This window comes from Phacochoerus africanus, chromosome 7 (assembly GCF_016906955.1).
Source record: "Phacochoerus africanus isolate WHEZ1 chromosome 7, ROS_Pafr_v1, whole genome shotgun sequence".
Lineage (NCBI taxonomy): Eukaryota > Metazoa > Chordata > Mammalia > Artiodactyla > Suidae > Phacochoerus > Phacochoerus africanus.
The window spans coordinates 22,531,411-22,532,932 of record NC_062550.1 but is presented as its reverse complement, the minus strand read 5'-3'; the positions used below and the strand labels follow the sequence as shown (position 1 = coordinate 22,532,932).

Here is a 1,522-nt window from a genome sequence, read left to right as displayed (position 1 = left end):
TTTTATACTTCTCCATTTACATACATATATTACCTGGAGAGTGAGAAATAAATGTCTTTGTAGAAATACAGCAAATTTTCATGGATGTCCAGAACTTTCAAATTTAACCTTGCCTTAAGGAAAAGTGAAAAATGAATTTGTAGCATTCTTTATTGGATAGTATTAATGCTATTGAATAAAGCAGTTAAGGTTTTTGGTTTTGCTTTTGCTTTCTTTTAAACCTGAGCTTTAAATGCATAAGTCCAGGAGATGTGGAGGCAAAACGAAATGATGCAAGAAACAGTAAAATAAGAGGAAGCTTATTTTAGAGTAAAACTTTCTTCTTCCATATGACTTTTTTCATGGCATCTTTAACATCTTTGTTTCTTAGAGAGTAGATTAAAGGGTTTAGCATAGGTGTGAGTAAAATGTAACATACTGAAGCCACTTTCCGAAGTTCCGGGTTATTTGGAGGTGTGAGATACACAAAGGAGACAGTCCCATAGAGCAAACTTACAACCCCCAGATGGGAACTGCAAGTGGAAAAGGCTTTCTTCCTCCCTTCGCTGGAGCGGATCTTTAAAACTGTGGACACAATGTACATGTAGGATACGACAATCACAACTATTGTGGGCAAAATAATGAGGATAGCCAAACTAAGTGACACCATCTTATTCATAAAGACATTGGAACAGGAGATCTTCTCAATTGGGTTTGAATCACAGTAGAAGTGATCGATGACTCGAGAGGCACAAAAAGACATTGAGAATGTTACACTGATTTGAAGAATGGAACTGACCCAGCCACAGAGATAGGAACCAGCCACCAACTGGATACAGAGGCTTCTGGACATGCGGACGGTATAAAGGAGTGGGTTGCAGATGGCTATGAAGCGGTCATAGGCCATGGCTGCCAAGACAAAGGCCTCTGTTACCATGAAAAGTGCATACAGAAACAGCTGAGCCACACAACCCACAAAGGATATGGTCTTTTTCTGTGACAGGATGTTGACCATGGCTTTGGGTACAATAATAGTGGAGTAGGAGAGGTCAATGACGGAGAGATTGCCTAGGAAGAAATACATTGGTGTGTTCAGCCGGGGATCAGTCACAATGATGCCAATCATGCTAAGGTTCCCCAGAAGGACCATCCCATAAACAATCAGGAATAGCAGGAAGAGGAGACTGTGGAGCTCTGGACGGACCCTGATGCCTACAAGAATGAAGTCGGTCACTTCTGAATGGTTGTCTCCTCCCTTGTCACCCATGGCAAACTTCTGCTTAAAGGCATAAGAGAAAGTCAACAAAGTTTCTACTCTGTCCGCTATCGCAAGCAGCACGCCACCTTTTAAAAGTCTTTATAGTTGACATAATACTTTCATATCCATCATCCCATTAAACTTATGCATATGAGCAGAAAAAAAAAAAAAAAAACATGAAACAGTTTGACTTGCCTAAAGGAACACCACTGGTTAAAAATGAAATTTGAACTCAAGATGAAACATTTTGAATTCAAGTCTAGTGTTAATTTCAACACAATGGAG

At 39.8% G+C, this 1,522-nt stretch overlaps 1 protein-coding gene across 1 annotated transcript; it reads right to left on the bottom strand.

The window, feature by feature from the left end:
- Positions 1–304: 304 nt before the first annotated feature.
- On the bottom strand, positions 305–1,246 carry LOC125131792 (olfactory receptor 9K2-like). The gene has a single exon (XM_047788558.1). It carries the CDS (start codon positions 1,244–1,246, stop codon positions 305–307), a length of 942 nt encoding a protein of 313 aa, XP_047644514.1.
- Between the last annotated feature and the right edge of the window lie 276 nt (positions 1,247–1,522).